This window comes from Pelodiscus sinensis, chromosome 14, assembly GCF_052426305.1.
Source record: "Pelodiscus sinensis isolate ZL-2025 chromosome 14, ASM5242630v1, whole genome shotgun sequence".
NCBI lineage: Eukaryota > Metazoa > Chordata > Testudines > Trionychidae > Pelodiscus > Pelodiscus sinensis.
This window is the reverse complement of record NC_143065.1, coordinates 41,102,929-41,123,062: the sequence shown is the minus strand read 5'-3', so window position 1 is coordinate 41,123,062 and position 20,134 is coordinate 41,102,929. Positions and strand designations below refer to the sequence as shown.

Here is a 20,134-nt window from a genome sequence, read left to right as displayed (position 1 = left end):
GCTGCCACCCACCCCTGTTTAATCCATTAACCAGTTAAACATAGCTGGCTAACTAATTAAATGGGATTTTCCATCCCTACTGTAGGTTATCCCTCTGGAGTACTACTTTTTTAAAAGGGCTTCATTCTGTCCTCTGTGTGTATGTGGTAACCACTGAAGTCTCCCAAGAGTGCTGCACATTCAAGAGTCACAATTTATGAAACATATGACCCTTATTGTCTGCTCATGTAAAGGAATCTATACTATGTCCAGCTTATAAAAATGGCACAAGAATTGGACTTTTAATTAAAAATTTATTCTGTTCAATTGTATGCAGAGTTGGTGGGGATAAGGGAACTTCTAATGAAGGACTTTGTGAGAGACTTATGATTCAGTTTCCTGATTTGGTTGCACCCTGTTCGAAAAGAAAGTCAGACTGGATAAAAACATGTTAGGTTAGAAACTTAGAGCAATGAACAGATGCTTATTTCATAGCCATACAACAAAAATTAGTGGAATAAGTTCTGCTGTTCTGACCAAGTTACAAATGGTATATGACAGGGTTGGGCAAAATCCAACCCGCAGGCCATATTTGGCCTGCCAAGCATTTCTCCCTGGCCCGCCAAGCTTATTAGCAGAGTGTGCATACTTACAGGCGGCAGCCTGTGTTCAACTGCCCCTCCCCGCATCTTGGGGGGTGGAGGGGAGAGGGGAGTGCTGAAGTCGAGGTAAGGGAGAAACACAGTGGAGCTGCTCCAATCTGAAGCATTGATGGTAAGTGACTCAGAGGAGTGCCTGTCTTAAGAGGCAGTGCATTGTTGCTAACATTTCAATGCTGTTTCTTTCTCTCTGTCTCACTTTCCCTCATACCTCATCTCTGTAGCGCGCGTGAGGGAGGAAACAACGGAGCAGGACAGCTTTCCCTGTCTTAAAGAGACAGAGTATGGCTTCTCTTAGAAACTTACCCAACAGCCACAACACTCACACTCACACAGTCAATGTTACAAACACACTGCCACTGTGTGAGAGACAGACTTCATGATACAGATTGTATATGGCACAGAAATCTCTGTGTCATATACAATCTGTATCATGAAGTCTGTCTCTCACACAGAGTGTCTTTCATGCTTACACACTCTTTCTCTCTCTGCTGACTTCTGCTGCTGCCCCTGCCCCCACACTGGGGGGCTGGCAGCGGCAGCCCCACACAGGGGATACCAGGGGTAGGACCTAGCTTAATTGGATAACTGGTTAAAATTGAGATTTAACCCGTTAAATGATGAGTCAGGATTTTACATCCCTACTCACACCACCAACCCCTGAAGGGGCTGGAACAGCCCTTTGCCTGTGGTGGGCCATGGGCAGGGGGGCTGCTACCAGATACAGTTCACATCCCTCGGTGTGGGACCATACATACACATTACAGCTACCTTAGTGTACATGATGCCTTAGATGTATGCAAAAGGTCAGGTACATATCAATTTAGTACAAGTAGCAAAATCAGCTTTAATAAAAATTACTACTACTGACCATATCCTTACAAGATGTCTGATGAAGGACATCAGTGAAGTTACTCCAGGTGTACATTGGTGTTACAGAGATCTCTAACATTGTCAGGAAAAATTATCTATAACCTGAAAGATTATTTTAAGTCTTTTGACTAAGTAGCTGTTTAGCCTTGCAGATTGTTATTTCAATGTGTCAGTGTGGATCCCGCTGTATGTGGCATGCATATAAGACTGGAAATTCTTCTTTGAGTGATTGCACATGTGCATTTTATTCTGGGTCTGCACACACTCATTCAGGGTGGCTTGAGCATGCTGTGCTGGTACATGCCGGTTTAAAGGGCCAACCTGACTCAGAATCCCCTCCGTTCCTTCTTACCGCCCAGGATAGTCATTAGAATTGTTTGGCTTCGCTTAGCAATTGCTTTCAGCGTGCTTGTTGTAAATTTCTTGTAAAGACAGGTTGAACCTCTCTAGTCTGCATGCATGATTTTAGTTAGCCAGATGTCCACTTATCATGGATGTGGCCAAGTTTCCCAGGTCCCTTAAAGTTTGTTTTCAGACATCAGTTCCAGTTCTCAGGGTTCTGTGCTGTTGTTTGGCTCTAATTTACCCCTCTTCTAAGAGCCTAGTAATCAATGGAAACATCCTGTATTTTGCTTCAGCTACACCAGACTAACACGGCTACATTTCTATCACTATTGGTAATGCTGTTAGACAATATTGACCTCCCATGGTCTGGCAAATTCTTTGGTTCAACACCAGTCAGTTACTGAGGGTGCAGACTAAAGAGGTTCAATCTGTAATTATCTAGTTTTATAGTTACTTACTAAGTGTTACTTACTAAGTGTAAAATTTAGTTTTCTTTTTTGTTTCCATTTCTTGATATCATGGGATGCCTCGGTCACCGGGCTGCAAGCCTGAATATTTTGCTCTAGACCCACACTCAAATTGCTTAAATGTTTGACTGTTGTGCAATTTCTGTTATTTTTTTATTTTGGACCTTAAAAATATTTATATACAAATCCTTTTTTATAGCTATCACCACATGATAACTTGATTCTTAGTCAGCCGGTGTCATCACCTCTACCACTGAGGCAAGTAGAACTGTTCTGTTTTTAATTGTGAAACATACCTTGACACAATGGTGACATGAAGATTTATAGCTTGGAAATATGAAATAATTTTAGCAGTCTACTATATTTTGTAATTGACGTATCTGGCAGTAACTTGATTTCTTTCTTTGTTTTTAAACCAATTGGCCTTTTTATAAAGGCATGAATTTTAGGTCTTTGTATTTTATAACTGTGTAGATTGAACCTCTCTAGTCTGGCATTCCCTAGTCTAGCAACATCAGTGGACCAGCATAATTTCAGTTAACCAGATATCCACTTATCATGTACCCATAAAGTTTGTTTACAGCCACCAGTCCTGGCTCAGAGTTCTGTGCTGCTATTTAGCTCGAATTTCCACATCTTCTACGAGCTCAGTAAGTGGAGGAAGTGTTGGTAATGCTACTACACAATATTCGGCGAATTCTCTGGTTTGGCATTGATCAAATCCCAAGAGTGCTGGATTAGAGAGGTTCAACCTCCTATCTAGACAATATTCGGCGAATTCTCTGGTTTGGCATTGATCAAATCCCAAGAGTACTGGATTAGAGAGGTTCAACCTCCTATCTAAAATAGTGTAAGTCACTCTTGCAACAGTAACATAAAGGTGTTTTGGTATTTCATATTTAATCTTTCTCTCAAGATAGTTTGCCTTTGAGATTTAAAAAAAAAAGTCCATATATCTTATGACAATCATATGCAATATATATATATAAATTGTGGAAATTCTCGGTAGTGACTCCATAGGCCATGTCTTCATTTGCAGTGCCAGAGATTGATCCTCTGGCATTTGATTTAGTAGGTCTAGTTAAGGCCCACTAAATTGACTGCTGAGAGAAGCTCCAATATTCCTTGCAGTTGCAAGGAGTAAGGGAAGCCAACGGGAGTGTTTGATCCCCTTGGCTTCCTATGTGAAGACGGCACCAAGCTTGGCTTATGTATTTTATGTGACTGGAATTGCATACCTTAACCTGACCTTCCAAGTCTAGTGTAGACCTGGCCATAGTTGAGCTAGAGTTCTTAAATGGGCTTAGCTTTGGGCATAAGATCCTGATTTAGTCAAAACGTTATGTGGCCAATCACTGCGAAAAGAACACAGAAGGTTAGTTTAAGTCTTCCTACCTGATGGTGTCCTTTGCAATCCTAGCTTTTTGGTTTTTACCTCAAAACTTTATAGAGAGCTGGATTCTGAGGATTGTCTATAGACTTTAGTTTTATTTGTAGTTTTAAAAAAAATCTTGGATGTAGGACCATTATTTAGCTATTCCTTATTGTTGTAATAGAAAGTCTGTGCTATGTGCTCAAACCTGACTGACAGGGAGCCATGTAATTACACGCCTGTTTGATAGTGAGTCAGGCACTTTACTTTTCTGTCAGATTTTATCCTACAACAAAAGTGGACTTGTGCGCAGTTGCTCACAGATACAATATTTTCTATCCGCAGCTGCATTTTGGTCCCCCTCATAGCTTTGTATCGAATATCCCCAACTACTGGTGTTGGAGGAATAATCTGGTGAAATGGTGTGTACAGAAGGAGCAAAATGAAATAGAGTTCAGGCTGCAAAGAATGGTCTGTGTTATAGCGGCAGTACTGGTAAAGATGTTTACTTTGGGGTGGAGAAGTAGAGTGTATATACTCAGGTAGCTTAACTTTTCAGTTGTGTGCTTTTGTGAGTTTATGTCCAGTAAACTCTTGCTGTCAAGTAAATGTTTGTATGTGAACCCTAACTGCTTCACAACCAAGTTATATGTATTAACTATTTCATATATTTATTTTTATATAATGGAAATTTTTTTGCTAAATATTAATTTAAACAAAAATGCTCCCATATTTTCAATGCAAAGAATAAAGATGCTATTAATATTGAATATTAATTGACATAAAGAAATTATTTGGGACTGGCAGGGATTGAGATATATATATTGTTGTGTAATCCACGAAGATCAGTTAGCAATGTGATAACTTTCTTTCTGATCAAATAGCATTCACATAATAGCTATGGGATTACAGCACAAACTTGAGAATTGTGAGCATTTTCCATTACATTTAAGGAAAAATCACTAGACCCTCTGGCATTTGTAAATTATAGGACTGTTTCATAAATGTCACTGTGTCTAGGTTTGATGTTTTCTTTACTGTCTGGGAAATATCAACATGCTAATTTCAAGTATTAGTCATGCATTTTAAAGTACTCTGTAATATGAAGACACTGGTTAGATTTATATTCAATTAAATAAGACTATATTGTGTATAAAGCAGCTTCTATTATTTCAGCTCTTTAGTGAAATAATTTTGCACCTTTTGAGTATGTGTCAATGTGGATCCCACTGTAGGTAAGCATGGGCCTCATGTGAATGAGATAAAAATCTCTCTTGAATAATCCTGTGTATCAGGGCACACATTTGTTCTGTGCTTCATCATGTGCCTATGACTGGGCATAAAAGGCAGGGCAGCCTTGACACCTTCTTTGTTACCTCTTGCTGTCCCTGGCAGAGATGGACCTAATGAATATTCAACCTTCTTGTTAATTTTGGCTATACCCTTCAGAAATCTTCCAAACTCTCATCTTGTTTGCTCTATGAAACCACAACAAACATGACCCATCAGGACTTATTCTTGTCAATTAGACCCCCTCCCTCACCTGTATAGAGTAATGGTTCATCCCCTTCCACTTCATGATGAACTGTAGGTCCTCAGGCTTCAAGACTTGCCCTTTGTGTAATGGGTTAACCCTGTTAGCAGATGTAGATACCTCTTCTGCTTGGGTGAGAGCCATATACCAGACAAAAGCGACAAGGAGTCCTGTGGCACCTTATAGACTAACTGAAGTGTAGGAGCATAAGCTTTCGTGGGCAAAGACCCACTTCGTCAGATGCATGCACATGCATCTGACGAAGTGGGTCTTTGCCCACGAAAGCTTATGCTCCTACACTTCAGTTAGTCTATAAGGTGCCACAGGACTCCTTGTCGCTTTTGCAGATTCAGACTAACACGGCTACCCCTCTGATACCATATACCAGACAGAAGCTTGCCAGCACTTTGTTCCAGGATTCTCAAGTCCACTGAAGTTCTGCTTACTAGAGCAGTCAATGAGTGTCTTCAGACCTTGAGAAGTCAGGTACCAACTCCAGCCTTGCAGCAGAGTTACTGATAGTACTGCTGATGTGTCCTCTGAGGAGTCTGGACTGATGGCAGAAATGACCCCAGGACCAAGGCAAGAACTAGTGCTGATGTGGACACTAGTACTGATAGCATCATATTTCTTACTGACAATCTTAGAGGAAATCTGTTCTTCCTCCCTGTCACCAGGACGAATAGCCTTACCTTCCGCAAGCAGGGAGCCAGCTCTCTTGGGGCCATGGAAAGACCAAATGGGTCTCCTTATAGGACCTCACCACAACTGCACCAAGACTGGCCATCTTCAGACTAGGGATTTTACGCATCACCCTAATTGGACAGGCAGAGGGTTGCTCCAGCCCTGTGGGGGTTGGGAGCCGGGAGCAGGAGCCAGCTACCTCCGTACGACGGGTGGAAGCAGGATCTCACTTAATCGGTTAACCAGTTAAACCTAAAGTTTAATCAGTTATCTGATTAACTGGAGTTTTACATGCCTACATCAGACAAGCCAGTAAATTCAGGAGCTGATGCCTGTCCTATTCAGTGTCATCCATGGCCATATTGTTAGCTTTGGGCTAAGAAGAATGTCAGGAATTGCACAGTGTGGGACCAAAGTAGCAATGCCATCCTTCCTTGCCTCACAGGGTATGTCTACACTACAAAGTTAATTCGAACTAACAGACGTTAGTTCGAATTAACTTTGATAGGCGCTACACATACAAACCGCTAGTTCGAACTTAATTCAAACTAGCGGAGCACTTAATTCGAACTAGGTAAACCTCATTCTACGAGGACTAACGCCTAGTTCGAATTAAGTAGTTCGAATTAAGGGCTGTGTAGCCTCTTAATTCGAACTAGTGGGAGGCTAGCCCTCCCCAGCTTTCCCTGGTGGCCACTCTGGGCACCACCAGGGAAACTCGTCTGCCCCCCTCCCGGCCCCGGAGCCCTTAAAGGGGCACGGGCTGGCTACAGTGCCCGTGCCAGGTGCAAGCCTGCCAGCACCCAGCCAGCAGACCCTGCACCTGGCATGGCACGAACCAGCCACCTGCTGCCACCCAGCCCTCCCCCTCTTCCCGGGACCAGGCTGGCGGCTCCCAGGAGCCTGCCCAGGTCCGCAAGAGGCGGGCACCTGCCTGGTCTAGTGCAGACATCATGGACCTCATCCACGACCTCTGCACTAGGCACAGGAAAGTGGCTGTCTAGGGCAGGATAGCTGCCAACCTGGTCACCCAGGAGCAGGTTTGCATGAAAATCAAGGTGGTCCACTGAGACCCCCGACCCTGAGCCCTGAGCTTACCATGGCCGTACTGGGTCAGACCAAAGGTCCATCTAGCTCAGTAGCCTGTCTGTCAACATCGGCCAACACTAGGTACCCTGGAGGGGATGGACCGAAGACAATGACCAAGCCATTTGTCTCGTGCCATCCATCTCCAGCCTTCCACAAATGGAGGCCAGGGACACCATTTCTACCCCCTGGCTAATAGCACTCCATGGACCCAACCTCCATGACTTTCTCACTTCTCTTTAAACTCTGTTCTAGTTCTAGCCTTCACAGCCCCCTGCAGCAAGGAGTTCCACAGGTTGACTATTTGCTTTGTGAAGAAGAACTTTCTGTTGTTAGTTTGAAGCCTGCTACCCATTCATTTCATTTGGTGTCCTCTAGTCCTTCTATTATGGGAACTAATGAAGAACTTTTCTTTATGCACCCTCTCCACACCACTCATGCTTTTATAGACCTCTATCATATCCCCCCTCAGTCTCCTCTTTTTTTAAGCTGAAAAGTCCCAGTCTCTTTAGCCTCTCTTCATATGGAACCTGTTCCAAACCCCTGATCATTTTAGTTGCCCTCCCTTCTCCCACCCTCTCTCTTCCCCTCTCCCGCCTCCTTTTCCCAGTCTCCCCGAGTTTTGTTAAATAAAGAGAGCTTCTATTTTTGAACACCCGTGTCCTTTATTTTGTACATCAGGAAGGGGGGCTAGAGAGGGGTAAGTGGAAGGAGGTGAGGGAGGAATGAGCCCCTGATGGGGAGGACTGGGCTGGCTCTGCGGGCTCCTTGGGGTGGAAGCTCTCCTGAAGCCCCTTGATTGACACCCCCCCCGGATGGCAGCCTGCGGCAAGTGCAGCCGGGCTGATGGCCGAGTGCTGTGATGTGCCGAGTGTGGGCACTCAGGGCACTCCAAGCCAGGACTGATTTGCAAGCGGGGAACCCCTGAGAACTGTCTGTCCGGGGTGAGGGTGGGGTCCCTTTAAGCACAGCCCTCGGCTAGCCTGAGACAGCAGCTCCACGCTCTAAGTCCTAATCTGATGCCCTGCTGGCACTGCTTCCGGCCATCCTTAACCTCGGTTCTGGGTCCACTCAGTGTGGTCATGCTAGTTCGAATTAGCAAAACGCTAATTCGAACTACTTTTTAAGTCTAGATGCGCTAATTCGAATTAGCTTAGTTCGAATTAACTAATTCGAACTAAGTTAGTTCGAATTAGTGCTGTAGTGTAGACATACCCACAAAGACTTTGTCATCAAGCAAACAGTAGCCCTAGAGCCCGATAAATTTTAGACATTCCAGCATCCTGCAGAAAGCGAGTATTTTTATATCCTTGGTTCGGACTACTTTGTTACCCAGCTGGAATTTAGAGGAAGAGACTTTTACTCCCAGTATATCCTAAACATGAGGAAGAAAGGGTGGCTTCATCAATTCTATCGGACTGTGCCTGTTACCTCTGAATTCTGGCTGAGGTCATAGTCCCACCTCAAGGTCTGCAAAAACTGAGATGGTGGCTAGAGCCTGAGAGAGCATGAAAAGAATTCCATTCTTGATTCCCTCTCTGAAAGTGACTGTCATCACAGACCCACCTGGAACGGTGTGGGGAGCCCACTGGGCCACCTACAGATGGAAGAGATTTGGTCCCATGATATCTTGAAATGCCACATAAGCATCCCAGAATTTGGGATTATCAAGTCTGTCTTGTATGGCATTTCTCCTGTTCTATGGACCGCCAACATGTAGATCTCAATTGACAATACATCTTCAGTGAACTACATAAAGAAGCAGGAACTCAGTCCTCATCCATCTGTCATCCGCCTATGGATATGAGGTCATCACTATGAGAGAGCCCCATTAGGTCAGAACCTTCCAGGAGTCACAGCTTTGAATCATGAGGGAGCTGAGGAGGGGGTTGTGGATGCCCAGCATTTTATGCCTTTCCAGAGGGGCACAAGATGCTTGAGTGCTTGACTGATGCAAGTATTCAAAAGTGTGCATTCTCATCTGTTTGAAGCGTGTGTATTCTTACAGTGGGATCCACGCTACAATATTGCAACCACAATTACTGTAGGAAAGGGGTTTTTTATGCTTAGTGTAATTTCTGAAGTTGCCAAGTTTCTTATTAAGAATGCAAAAAATAAACGCAAATGAAAAACTTAAGTTTGACATGTTTACAACACCCCAGTTTAAATTCAGTTATGAATTCTTTATATTTGTTTATATTTTCAGTGCAATGTATTATAACATTTCTCTGCCTAATTTTTTGATACTCACCAATGATTTATGTTTTGTAACAGTGGTGGCAAGTTTTCTACGTTGCTTCAGAACCTAGGGCCTGAGAATGCAGTAACTCTACTTGTATTTGCTGTAACAGAACATAAAATTCTCATACATTCCTTACGACCGTCTGTCCTTACTAGTGTGACAGAGGCATTAGTCTCTGTAAGTAGCATTATCTTTTCATAGTCATATCTTTTAGTGAAAAAGAATATTGTTTAAATAAATGGTAAAATAACATAGTACTACTTCTGGGATTGAGTGTTACTTACAAAATAAGGCCCAGGTTTCCCCTCTGCCATCCCACAGAAGTAATTGAGGTTAAATAAGTTGAGGGTAGAATTTCATCCTGTCTTTGGCTTTTGCTTATTTACACTATTGTGCCAGTCACTTTAATATGTATGCACTAAATGCAGGAATTCTTTAACTTCCTAAATGGCTCCCAGTGGGACTATATTCTTTGCCTCTACCCTCAAAAGGCTGGTAGCTGTATATCATTTTTATAGTTCCTCCCTTTCACAGATTAATGTCAGTGTCTCTACTGAGAAATGGCTAGTATGCAGAAAATCTTTTATAGAATAAATAAGCAAACTAAAAAAAATTAAATTGCCTTTTCAAATGATAGCAGTTATTTAATATTAGTTTACAGTGTCAATCATATGCTGTTACTTTTTCTGTTAAATGTTTTTATAATGTGGCAAACAGTCTGAGATTGTATATTTCTATAAATATCAGTTGAATATTGTGTGTGTATGTGTGTGTTTTGTTTTTTTTTAAAGATGATATTTCCTTTCCACTGGCCATGCCCATACATTCCTCTATGCCCCTTGGCACTGGCAGATGTGTTAAGTGCACCATGTCCATTCATAGTAGGAATTGATTCAAGATACTTTGATCTATATGATCCCCCACCAGATGTTAGCTGTGTCGACCTAGATACCAACACCATTTCTCAGTAAGTATTTATTACTGATGTTCTTGTATGGTTGAGATATTTGTTGATTTTATGTGGCAAAAACCTGAGAGATTCCATTTGAAGTTTGTTTTTTACTCCTTACGTTTCAGTTGTGTAACAGCATCTTAACACTCTGTCTTCTATGACGGAGCTGCTTCTCTGGCCAGAAGCAACTGCTCATTTATATTTCTGTCCAATTCAGCAGAAAGGAGATAGGATCCTCATTTACTATCATCCCCAGACATCATCTCTTTGTCTGTATATAGCATAAACAGTTAAATTCAAAAGTCTGCTAGACACTATAGATTAGGAACTAAACAAAGATACTGGATTTATGGCTTATTGCAACAGTTTAGAACTCACAAATCCCCCTTTTTCCCCCCCTCTAACTTCAGAGATCTTAAAGATCCTGTTTGTCTCTAATGGTCCCTTTGAATATGTTTTAACTACTTATGATTTAACAGTCTGTTCTACCTTCCATTTAGCTGTCAAGCTCACCTTTCCCAGACCCGAAGAGCTGTGTGTGTGGTACAAAAGCTTGTGTCTCACCCATAGAAGTTGGTCCAAAAAAAAAATGACCCACATCCTCCTTGCCTCTTCTTAATAGTTAGCATGTAGATTGCTGTAAGTTTGAGTGCCCAGTACAAATATTACCAATCTAATCTACACAGTCCTTCTGTGAAATCAGTGGGTATTAGTGCAGTTTTTCTGTTGGTACACTGAGACTCAGAGGGTATGTCTACACTTGCACCCTCTTTCGAGAGAGGGATGCAAATGAAGACATTCGAAATTGCAAACGAAGCCGGGATTTAAATAGCGTTCTGGCGCTATTTCGAAATAGCGCTATTTTGAAATAACAGATGCTGTTAAGACACGGTTATTTCAAGAGAAAACCCTTCTCTCGAAATAACTGGTAAACCTCATTGTATGAGGAATAAGGGTTATTTTGAAAGAAGGGTTTTTTCTCGAAATAACTGCGTTTTAACAGCATCTGTTATTTCGAAATAGTGCCAGAATACAAATATGCAAATGAGGTGTGGGATATTTAAATCCTGGCTTCATTTGCAATTTCGAATGTCTTCATTTGCATCCCTCTCTCGAAAGAGGGTGCAAGTGTAGACGTACACTCTCTAGAGAGTGTAAGTGACTTGCTGAGAGCTCCTTCTAGGGATGTGGGATCTGGGGTGGAGCTGTGGATGGAGTGCTGGCTGCAGCAGTGAGAGGGGAGTCCTTCTCCCCTTGCCACAGTCCTGGGCTTGGGGGAAGAAGTGTCTCTTCCCTGGAGCCAGAGCTGGGGGAGAGGAGCTTCTCCCCACTGCAGCAGCTCTGGGCCCGGAGGAAGTGTCTCTCCCTCCTGCAGCTGTGGGCGCTTGCATAGCCTTTGGTAGACTACTACGTAACCACACAGCTTAGAGGGAACTTTATCTGGCCCAGGGCTGCAGGGGCTTGTGTCCTTGTACACTTATTGCTGTGCAGGCTTTTGGGCTGGTGCACAGGCACTAGGACCCTACAGGATGGGAAGGCCTCTGAGCTCAGGCTCCAGCCCAAACACTGAAGTCTACAAACAGTGAAAAGACCTTGCATCTTGAGCAATGCAAGCCCAAATCTACTGTCAGGGGCTAGCCATGGGTTTTTCTTTGCTGTGTAGACAAACCCTTTGGCTACATCTGTTTTGCGCAAGAAATATGCAAATGAGGCAAAGCATGGAATATCGCCACGCCTCATTTGCATAATTGAGTGGCTGCTTTTTGCACAAGAGGTTTTTGCGCAAGAGCCGTTCTGCTGTTTGTCAGGAAGAACGGCTCTTGCGAAAGAGGGGGTTTTTGTGCAAAAAGGAGCCATGTAGACAGCTCCTTTTTGCACCAAAAGCCTCTTGTGCAAAAAGAGGCTGCTCATTAATTATGCAAATGAGGCACAGTGATATTCCATGCTTTGCCTCATTTACGTATTTCTTTCACAAAACAGCACAGTATAGACGTAGCCATGGTATATTTTTAGGAGGTTACTGAAAGGGAAAACTTGGTAAGTGGATGAAACGGCATGAATGCAGATCAATCATTCAATTTCTTGGATAAATAATATTGATTTCATTCTTCCTGTGCTCTTCAAATGAGAATCTTTTTGTTCATTCCATCATGATCACCTGGTCCACAAAAAATAGTCAAACAGTACATAGATTGGGCTATTTTTAAGGGATGAGGGACAAGAAGCCTTGTACAGAGATTTTCTAACTATAGGAAGTATTGTTAACTTCAGTAGTTAATTTTTGAAATGATGTAGTCATAATTACTAGCTGGATGCAAGGCATGAGGTAAACACTCTTTGGTCTGGAGACTAAATGGAGTTCAGACAGACTAGTGAGATAATTTGAATGTTACTGAAACAAAGAAATAGGTCTGTGTATCTTTTTGTGTTTTAAATCCAGTCTCCACATATTGTCCAGTGGAACTTTTGCACTGAAAAAAACTAAGCCTGGTACACTTCTCTGGGATAACCTGTAAAAATGACCTCGTTTGAGCAATATTGTCCTACTGATAGAATTTAATTAAAATTATTCAGAATAGAAACAAACTACAGTAATACTAAGTTACTCTAAGAAAGACTTTGGGGACTGTTGGATTACTGTATATTTTAATACAACTTTATATCATATAAAAGTTTCAAAACACCAAAAATAAGAAGGAAACCATAGTTTTTAAGCTCAGTTAAATATTTTTGTAGCTCATACATTTTAAGAACAGTCCTATATTGTCCTACTATTGGCTTTTCTTTTTGGTATCATTTTCATTAATTTTTCATTAAAGAAGTTGGCAAGTTCATTGATCCTTTTTTGTTTTTAATTTATCATTAAATATGGGATAGTTATCTGTCTCATTTTGGTGCAAATTTATGGCCGCGATTTAACAAAAATGTTTATGAAAAAATTGTGTTAAGGCATACTGTCGTTATAGATTATGTACAACTCTCTTCTGTTCTGCATTTTTGACACTCTATTGAAAATGAACTGATTTATCTGTTTTTATTTTTTTCTTTTATGTGGGGAAGGAAGGGGCTCCCTAGAAAGCAGCATTTCCTTCCCACTGCTGTCTTTTTGCTAACATTTTAAGTTTTTCTGTTGATTCAGCTTATCTTCTGCTTCTCATTATTACTGTATTCATCTTCTACAGCCAACGGCTAGTTTCAGCTGCTTTTCTTTGAGCATATAAAATTTGTGGATATCATGTACATAAACTGTTTAGTAAAAAGCAGATGGTTGAGATTTTTTTTGCTGTTTTGCACTTTAGTATGGTCTGAAAGACATGTCACTGCCTTCTGTTGACAATGAAACAGTGTGATTTCTGTATCACCTCAACCCAGCTCTTCACCAGAGTTGGTTTCACCTCATGTGTTAATTTATTCAGGTCATTGCATAATTCTAGTCATCACAAAATTCCAGACACTTCCATCTTCAAACAGTTTAAAAAGTACTATATATAGTTGCTGTATTTCATAATATGCAAGCACCTTCTTTTTTGTGCAGCAAAATAATTTAAAAACTTTATTAAATAAAAAGTTAATAAATACAGACCACAATAAATAATATGCAACCTTTTACTTCTTTAAACTGCAAAAGCAAATTTAAATGCCTGCTTTTCTCTCCTTTGCTTAGAAGACCATTCTTTCTATAGTGGATTGTGAATGCACCCGCATTTTTATTTATATATATAGGAGTACATCCTTCTTGAGATGATCCTGGGTAGAAATATATTTCCATTGTTATTTTTATGTATTATTTGTGTTACTGTAGCTCCTAGTCATAGAGCAGGACCACAATTGAGCCAGCAGCTGTACAGAGAACAAGATGTCGTCTCTGAATATTAATACTTTTTCTTCTTCCCTTTCTAGAACTGGAGATAAGAAAACTATTTCGTGGAAGATCTTACCAAAGAAACCTTGCAAAAATCTGATGAACACTTTAAATAACTTGTATCAACAATTGGCAGAATGTGAGTGGGGCAGGAGTGAAGTATAGAAAAAGATTTTTCACTAACTGTGATGCATTGTAGCTAATATTAACATATTGGTAAATGTAATTTCAGTACATTTAGCTGAAGGCATCCTTTGTGATAAATGTCATAAAATGGTTTACAGAAAAGGGAAGTTTTGCATAAAGATTAGAAACAGTTACCATTAGAACCTCAGTTTCAGACACCTCAGAATTGGAGGCTGTCCATAGTTCTGAAAAGTTCATAACACCGAACTTGAACCAAGCGTGGCTCCTGATCTAGCAGCTGATGCTCCAGGCTTGGTTTCAGCAGTATCTGTGTTCAGTACTGTCATGAGTTTGCAAGCTTATCCCCCTTCCAGTTATCACATCTGTGTGAAAACAGTATGGTGCTATGTGGGGGCAGGCTGGTAGAGGGGGACTAAAACAATCCTCCTCCCAATGTGGTGGAGGTAAAGCGTCACAGACCCCAGTGCTGCTCCTGCTGTGCTGACTCAGGCAGCCCCAGTGGTTTGCTGGAAGTGGCACTTCCATGCTTAGGGGGGAGAATAGGCAGCCCAAATGTATTTTAAACATAGGCACAATACAGAGACAGTATAATATTTTGCTGCTGCTTTTTTGTCTCTGCTCCTCCATGATCAGTTATTTCCAATTTCACACGGGCTGCATCTAGACTGGCAAGTTTTTCCACAAAAGCAGCTGCTTTTGCAGAAAAACTTGCCAGCTGTCTACACTGGCTGCTTGAATTTCCTCAAGAACACTGATGATCTCATGTAAGATTGTCAGTGTTCTTGCGGAAATGCTATGCTGCTCCCATTTGGGCAAAAGCCCTTTTCCGGAAATGCTTTTGCGAAAAAGGGCCAGTGTAGACAGCTAAAAACTGTTTTGCCCAAAAAAGCCCTGATGGCAAAAATGGCGATCGGGGCTTTCTTGCGCAAAACCGCGTCTAGATTGACACAGATGCTTTTCCGCAAAAAGTGCTTTTGCGGAAAAGTGTCCGTGCCAATCTAGATGCTCTTTTCCACAAATGCTTTTAACGGAAAAACTTTTCCGTTAAAAGCATTTGCGGAAAATCATGCCAGTCTAGAGGTAGCCACGGTGTCAGGTTAACCAGTCGGTCCACGACTCTGTTGTTCATATCTTTGAGATTCTAGTATACCTGGCTTTTGGCATGTGTAAACATCAATAGAGATGAAGCGTTAGCGAAAGGACATCTCTTCACCCTTGCCACTGCCATGGTTCCCACTAAGCTGCATGGTAACACAGCCTTGCAGCTGCTTAATGAGCCCAGCCTCTACTGGCTGGGAGAGACTCGCTGCTCTGTCCTCAGCAGAGAGATGCTTCTGTAGCTGAGGAAGAAGTGCCCCTCTCCCAGCCAGGCAGCTCTTTGCATGGAGCCCTAAGCCCCTAGCTGGGTGGGGCTCATTAAGCAGCTGTGGAGCCGTGCTGCTGCGCAGCTTAGAGGGAACCTTGCCCACTACCCTCACAAAGTGAAGATGCATGATGAGAGGGGTCAGAAGAGCCAAAAGGAGGCCAAGACCTATAAAGCTCTTACTTAGCAGATTGTGTCTTATGGACCATCTGGTTGTCCTCATGTCTTTATCTGACAGTTGAGGTATTTTTGGCCCACAAGCTAATTGTGTTTATTAAGCTGATTCTCCATTGCTCCATTTCTGTGCACAGTTTTATTGTGCAATTTGCATTTTTTATTCTTGGGATAGTTGTTTAGCCCCGGTTTAAAATAGGGCATCTGGAGGCTTATGCTAAGGCTGCTGTTGAGGTGGGCAGTGGAGATGAAATTAGAGTAGCTGAAATCCTGTGCACACTGTTGCTGCTCACCTCCTGCATACCCAGTACCAAGGGCCATGAGTGGAACTGCAAAGCCCTGCCACTGGGCCCTATGGTAGCTGTGGTAGGTATGTTGAAAAGCAGCATTTTCAGAGGATTGACATACATGAGCGGGAGATTAGACAGAGGAAGACAGAGTAATAACATGGACTAAATATCTTGACCATTGAAGCTATTAGAAACTAATAATGTCTTTTATTGCTCAGAACTTATTAAAAACAGCATGCTTCATTAATGTCAGTATTTATTATTTAAGATTAAACTATTTTGAAGATGGCATAGTTTCTTAATGGCTACATATAACCTTGCAGTCAGAAAATGATTTTCTTTATATTTTAGAGGTTGCTCCCAGTCTATATTGGGGTTGGCAAAAGGTGGCTAGTGGGCTGGATGCAGCCTGCCAAGCCATTGGATCCGGCCCGCAGCCACTTCGCCAGCACCCTCACTACACAGCAGCTCAAGCCACTGGCTTCTAACTGCTCTGGACACTGGGGAGGGACAGGGAAGCTTCATGCACTGACCCTGCCACCTAGCAACATCCCTCAGTTCACATTGGCCAGTTTCCAGCCAATAGGAGCTGAGAAATTTTGCTGGCGGCAGGGGCAGCAAGGAAAGCCTCTTCCCTCCTTCCCCTTTCCTGTGCTGGAGCAGAGCCACGCGGAGCAGCCAGCCCAGCAGACAAGCATAGAGCCTTTCTCAGGTTCCTGCAGAGCTGCTGGCTGGGAGTTGCCTAGATAAGAGCCTCCCTGCCAAAGCCTGCCTCTGGCACCCTACCTCCTTTCTTCCTCCCTCCCCCAGCTTCCTGCCCCAGGTCACCACCCAAACCCTCCTTATCCCCTCTCTCTACCTCCTCTAGGTCACAACTCCCTCCCAAACCCTGCACTGCCTCCTATACCAGAATTCTCTCATGCACCCATACCTCCTCCCAGATCCTGCACTCCATTTCCGTGCTCTACCCATATTCCCTGCCCCACTCCATTTCCCTGTCGCTACCCATACTCTCTGCATCCCCTTTTCCCCCTTCTTCCAGGTCAAAACTCCTTCCCAGACCCTGCACCTCCTCCTCCTACACCTGTCCCCCAGGCCAGAATTCTCTCCTGAACTTGTACCCCCTCTGGACCCTGCACTCCTAATCCCTACCCCAGATCATAACCCTCTCCTTCACCCAACTCCTTCTCAGATCCCACATTCCCATCTGCACCCCAGTCCTCTATCCCAAGCGCCCTTCTACATCCCATCCACCATCTTAGACCCCACACCCACTCCATAGAAATGCAGCCCTTGACCACTTACTAAAATCTTGGAGTGGCCTCCCATTAAAAAATATTGCCCGCCTTTGTGTATATAATTTAGAATAAAATAGATTCCTTTTCAAATGGTCACCAAGTCTAAATTCATATGAGCATGGTTTCTAATAGAACTGTGGGTGCACCTGTAATGTGTTGGAACAGTGGGACACAATTATGAAAATATATTTATTTTCTATATGGGCACTGTTAGCATGTTACCATTCTGTGAGTGGGAGAGAGAGAAGCCTTGGGGATCTGGATACTACTGCCTTTGTATGAAGACTAAAGACCTAAAGGCATCTTTCATAATTGCAACATTTTCAGCAGATTCCATAAACTACCCTTTTTATTAGCATACCACTAAACAGTGTCTGCACTAATTCTTTCTTTGTTGCCATAGTAACTGAAAAGGTAAATGTGTTTGTCTCTTCTGCCTCTTGTAAAATCCATAGACTAGTGATTTGTGTACTGTCATATTAAACTAATCATCTTACTTCACTATTCTGTTTAAACCAGATAATCCAAATATTATAATATTCTCTCTTATCTTACTGGTTTCACATATCCCCCAATAAGTTAAGAAGGAAATCATAGCTTTGGTCAACACTGAGATTTTTTTTTAACATTGATCTAGGAGAGTGTTTTAACACTATTATTGTTCACAGTGCAGCAAAGACCAAACGAAGATGCATTAATGGAATTAGCAATGAATGACTATGATTTTAATTCTGGGAAGAAATTACATTTGATAGATATTGAGATCCAGGAGGCATTTCTTTGTTTCATGGCTTCATTGTTAAAAGGTTATCGGTCGTACCTAAGGCCAATAACACAGGCACCGTCTGAGACAGCCACAGATGCAAGTTCCCTCTTTGAACTACAAGGTAAAGGGTCATATTATTGATATTTAATCATAAGCTAATAAAATATGCAAAAACTATTTTCACTGGAGTGTTGAAGAAACAATTTTCACGTTACTGTTCTGAATGGGGAAAAAAATAAAAATATCATAATGGTAGTGGACAAAAATGTTATGATGCCACTGGAAAAATAGTACTGAAAAGGCAAAAATGTGTCTAATTGATAGTATTTGTTAACACAATAATAATAGAGAAATTTCATAACAATTGCTAGTTTTTAAAGATATTTTTTGTATAACTTCTGTAACTATTGTCCTGTTTGTTGGTGGAAATAAGAGCTGTTTCCTGTGCTTCAAATTGTTCTTACATCCATATATTTTGTTTTATAGGATTCTTAAAAAGTCGAGATCGATCACATCAAAAATTCTACACATCAATGACCAAAACTCAAATGTTCATTCGCTTCATTGAAGAATGTTCCTTTGTTAGTGATAAGGATGCAAGCCTTGCATTTTTTGATGATTGTGTAAATAAAGTAAGTATATTTGTAGTATTTGATTTTACCTTTTCCCATTGCTTACTTCTGTACTGTAGATGGCATAATATGTTTGTTTATATAATTGTAACACGCTTGCTATGGCTTCATTATAAATGTATTTCCATTTCTATTTTTTCTTCTATTTTCTGATGCCCTTGTGTAACTATTACTCTAGAGTCACTATCCTCTGATGTTGAAGTGAAAATTCAGGTAAAATGAGTAAGTAGAAAGCCCAGGTATTCAAAGTGCATCTCCGGTGCCCTATACATGTACAAATTACAATCTGCATACACACACATATCTAGACACTTGAAAGTTTTGGCCCATATTAAGAAATACAATATTCCTAATTTTAGTTGTTCTTCCTGCAGTTCTCCGGGCCAATACCACATTCCTTAAATAGTGGTTTAGTTTTGATAGGAGGTATGATATTTTGTATAATTGTTTGGAATGGAATATTAGCACCATAAGAAACTGAATAGTATCATTTAGTTACTTTATGTTTTCTATATAGAAAACATAAGATCCGCTTGACCTTTGCTGACATTGAGTTGATTTATTTTAATCAATTGTACTTCAGTACTTGCATCTTTCCTAATTTTTTTTAATTTAAAAATTGTTTTATTACAGACCCTTGGATGTAAAATGAGAAAACATCTGTCTGTTTCCTTACTCTTTACACTTCTAGGCAAAAACAATTACATGTGATTCCCATAAATCATATTTCTTCTTCGAGAGATGTCCCTGTGGGTGCGCCATATCTGGTATTGCGTGCTGTCCTGGCATCTGGATCAGAGATTTTGAAGAAGTCCCATAAATCATAGTTCTCCTTCCTGTTGTAGCTGTTTTAAAATCTAATTCTTTTATTGCTATTATCTAATTCTTTTATTGCTATTATACTTTTACCTTTGGATATTTCCTAATACCCAATATATATGATGGCATGTGTATCTAGCATGGAATTTTTCAGCTAGCAAGATACATTATTACAGATTCTCAAAAAATCTTTATCAAGTTTTCTTGCGACCTATTTTGTGGGTAGCATTAATTTAACATCATGGCTTTGTACTGTATTTAATTAAATATTTTTTGCTGCTGTAATTTTATTTTCAAGCTGATCTCATATCTATAAAATATAAAAAAGAGGAAAAATGGTTCTGTGAACGGCATGTGGGAGTTCTTCATGATTGTGAGTGGTGTCTTTCAGCATCTTATTAACTAGTAACTAAGAACTTGTTTGCATGGGAACACTCAGAAAAAAATGAATCCAAAGTGAATGCAAACTGGATTAGTTCAACAACATTAAGCCCCAATATGTACATTTTACTTAGAATTAAAGTAGTCTTAATTCTGTTTTATCTTCATTCATTTCCAAAGTTTAATAAGCCTCAACTGAATTAAGGCCA

The 20,134-nt window shown here is 41.3% G+C and overlaps 1 protein-coding gene across 1 annotated transcript in view; it reads left to right on the top strand.

The window, feature by feature from the left end:
- The window catches only part of DENND4A (DENN domain containing 4A), a 114,035-nt gene that overhangs the window by 40,231 nt on the left and 53,670 nt on the right, over positions 1–20,134 (top strand). Inside the window, exons 8-13 of the mRNA XM_014576592.4 lie at positions 2,523–2,581; positions 9,274–9,418; positions 10,033–10,208; positions 14,094–14,194; positions 17,996–18,214; positions 18,580–18,725. Of these exons, the coding sequence (XP_014432078.3) occupies positions 2,523–2,581; positions 9,274–9,418; positions 10,033–10,208; positions 14,094–14,194; positions 17,996–18,214; positions 18,580–18,725 (846 nt within the window). The remainder of the gene's footprint in view (positions 1–2,522; positions 2,582–9,273; positions 9,419–10,032; positions 10,209–14,093; positions 14,195–17,995; positions 18,215–18,579; positions 18,726–20,134) is intronic.